The 3,271-nt window shown below is 54.9% G+C and overlaps 1 protein-coding gene across 1 annotated transcript; it reads right to left on the bottom strand.

Moving 5' to 3' along the window:
- Window positions 1-1,486: 1,486 nt before the first annotated feature.
- bphD (2-hydroxy-6-oxo-6-phenylhexa-2,4-dienoate hydrolase) lies at window positions 1,487-2,509 on the bottom strand (the record flags this gene model as incomplete). Its single annotated transcript, XM_037324180.1, has 1 exon — window positions 1,487-2,509. The coding sequence occupies one exon, from the start codon at window positions 2,507-2,509 to the stop codon at window positions 1,487-1,489; it is 1,023 nt and encodes a 340-aa protein (XP_037177646.1).
- Between the last annotated feature and the right edge of the window lie 762 nt (window positions 2,510-3,271).

Below are 3,271 nucleotides of genomic sequence, written 5' to 3'. Positions count from 1 at the left end.
GATAACATCTTTCAGACTCCGATTCTCTTCGAGATAAAGCTTCCGAATGGTGGGCCTGAGACCTTCCCAATCCTCCTCGCGGATGCTTCTTCGAGGCGGCATAGTGAAAGTCGAGGATTGATGCCCCTATGATGTGCGTTCGATACTCGGGGTCTTCAGGACGAAGAGGGATCCTCAGCCTCCGGAACAAGTCGAGAGCTCATGTTTGTGGCCCCAGCCTGATTTTATATTCTTCCCGGAACGCATTCTGCTGGCAAGCTGAAAAAGCGACCTGATTGGGCGCAACCAGAATCCGACATGGACATGTACGTACTGATGGTGGGTGTCTAGTGACTGATCATCAGGTTCGCCGTATTGGCTGCCGCCAAAATCCGAGTGAGGTCTGCATGCGTGTAAGCATGCTGTAGCGAATGGGCTTGCTGTAAGCAGTGTGGCTGGGGCAGAGAATACACTTCAAATGCAAGCTGGGCAATGCGAGCGCCTTTCATTGACTGAAAAAAATCAGGGCGAGCGAACCGGACCCTTCTGTCATAGACTTGCCCTGTGTGGCAGGCTTTGATTGGGTTATCAACTGATGCATCTTGGCATCGGTTCGGTTGGTCATTGACGACCCTCGGCAAGCCGCAGCCTGCTCTCTATTTCTCACGATGCCATATCCAGGTTGGGTCTAAGGATGGAAATCGACAAGCGTATGAAGTGCCCACGTCTTCATGTAACTTGTGTCGACCCAATGCCTGTCTACAGCAAGATACCAGATACTCAACAGGCGACTGTGTTGCCTTCGAGTGACTTACATACCAGTGCTCATTAAGCAACTCGTACGGAGGATGAAAGGCAGAACCGACCCCGAAATGAATTCATGAAGTGTGCGAGGATCGAGATCTAGCCGTGAAGCCGAAGTTATCAACAAATAAGACATGTACGCCTCTACCCACAACTCATCACCCAACTGTTTCAACAAATCTTCCTGCTGCAAATAGCTCTTTGCTTATTAGTATGCCCCCAGAGAGAAAACCTTGAACCGTGGTATGGTCACAAACCCTTTGGCGGCCACCTGATACTCGTTGGCATCCTCTAGTTGCATGGCTCAGGTTCACAGCCCGCTATGGAATCGCTAGAGAACCCCAAAGCTTGAATCACACAAATAAAGGTATATACTCATGGCGCGGTGATGAACCGAAGTGTTTGAGGCTTCCTGAAGCCGGAGCAGTATCAATGAAGAAGCGAGACCTGCTCCAAGAACGATATATGTGGATGAGTTCCATCCACCGAACCGATTCCATGAGTGGGCCGAAACTGGTATTCGGGCTGGTGTGGGGCCGCCCTCCGGCCCTGGGCTGAGCCAACGCCTGATTCTTAGGCGGCAAAGGAGCACCGCGGAAGTATGCTTGAAGAGCATTGTGGTCATATGAAGTTTTAATTGATATGTGCGTCTATTATAAGTTATACATGCCTTGGAAGAGGCTGCGGACTGCGAAGCTTCGCTTTATGTAGAGAGCCAGTCAACCAAAACGTCGTGGAACTCCTCAGGGTGCGAGATCTGGGGCGCATGTCCAAGCTCGGGGAACGTGTGCAGTGTAGAGTTGGGGATCTGAGCAGCGACTTCAGGGCCGAGGACGTCAAAGTGGCCAAGCTTGGCAGCGACATCAGGAGGAGACCACTGCTTGCCGATGGCGGTGTTGTCCTTCTCGCCGATGATGAGCAGGGTGCGCGGCTTGACGAGGGAGAACTCCCAGCTGACAGGCTGCGTCAAGACAAGGTCGACAATCTGCGCCTGGTTGAGCGCATAGGTCTTGGCCTCGGATCCCTTGTAGATGTTGACGAGCATCCTGACCCAGACGTCGTATTCATCCTTCCACTCGCCGACGTAGTAGGTGGCTTGCTCGTATCCCTTGATGGACTCGTAGGAGCTAGCAGATTCCGTGGCGTAGTTGTCGTCGATGGGAAGGTAGGGGACGCCGAGAGCCTTGTAGTCCTCGAGACCGACAGGGTTGACGAGGACCATCTCGTCGACTTGGTCGGGGTACATCAGTCCGTAACGGGTGGTAAGCATGGCGCCCATGGAGTGGCCGATGACGGTGACATTCTCGATACCGAGTGTCTCGAGCAGACCGTGGGTGTTCGTCGCGAACTGTTGGAGGGAGAACTGGTAGCGCTCGGGTTTAGACGACTTGCAGAAGCCAATCTGATCCGGCGCGATGACGCGGTAGCCCTTCTGGGCGAGGACGCGGATGGTGGTCTCCCATGTCGGGCCGCAGAAGTTCTTGCCGTGGAAGAGGATGGCAGTCTTGCCATTGGTCTCGCACTTGGGCTCAATGTCCATGAAGGCCATCTCGAGCTCCTGAAGCTGGGAGGTGAACTTGTAGAGCTTTACGGGCCAGGGGTAGGTGAAGTTGGAGCCATTGAGGTCTTCGGGGAAGGACTCTGAGTTGGAGTCGATGGTGCCCTGGGCCGAGACGAGGGCGGCGCCCGCGGCGGCGACGGTAGCGAGGAGGGAGAGGAACTTCATTGTGACGACCTTAGGCAATGGTCAGCTCTGGATGATAACAGTATGGCTGATCGGCATTGTCTATCCTGGCAGCAGCTCCTAGAATGCAGAGGCAAGAGAGCTATTAACTGCTTCACGATGCGACAATGGTACAACACGGGTCCCGGAGCCGATGGGCACCTCGGGGCCGCGGATTGAGACAAGTGGAAGCTTCCTTACCAAGATGCGATGACAGCTCAACCTAAACCTGTCCCAAGGAACCCTGACCGTTGACGTGAGCGGCTGGTGCGTGCGAGAGAGCGATCATCTAATAGACTTCGGCCCAAGACGGGCGAGTCTGTTTATATTGCCTCTCCATCTGAGTGGCACGGCTGGGTCACCAGGGACCAACAGACAGACACACACGTGTGTTGGTACCAACGTGGTGGTGTGCATGCTGTACGAGGGAGGGGGCCCATGGACATGGAGAGGGATGGACGCAGGTGTCATGACGCCGTGCCCGTTCGCTGCAGCAAAACAAGAACAAGAATGCTTCGATAGCTTCCACTCCAGTGGCTCAGTATCGCACTAATTTCCGCTTTTCAGTGGGCCGGACGGCTCTCGGATCCGCTGGCGAGAGACCCTGGACGGTGGGTTGGCGCCATTCCTCGATGCGCGGCCGCTGTTGAGGATCACGGGCCGGAGTTGTTCGGTATGCTGGGTGAGATGGCGCCGGGGCTATGGTTTGAGGTGAGACACGCGGGACTTTGGGTCTCTCTTTGGGTGCCGAGGGAATGATGACGG

Source organism: Colletotrichum aenigma (genome assembly GCF_013390185.1).
Source record: "Colletotrichum aenigma strain Cg56 chromosome Unknown KSG_Cg56_contig05, whole genome shotgun sequence".
NCBI lineage: Eukaryota > Fungi > Ascomycota > Sordariomycetes > Glomerellales > Glomerellaceae > Colletotrichum > Colletotrichum aenigma.
This window is presented reverse-complemented; position numbering and strand designations above follow the sequence as displayed.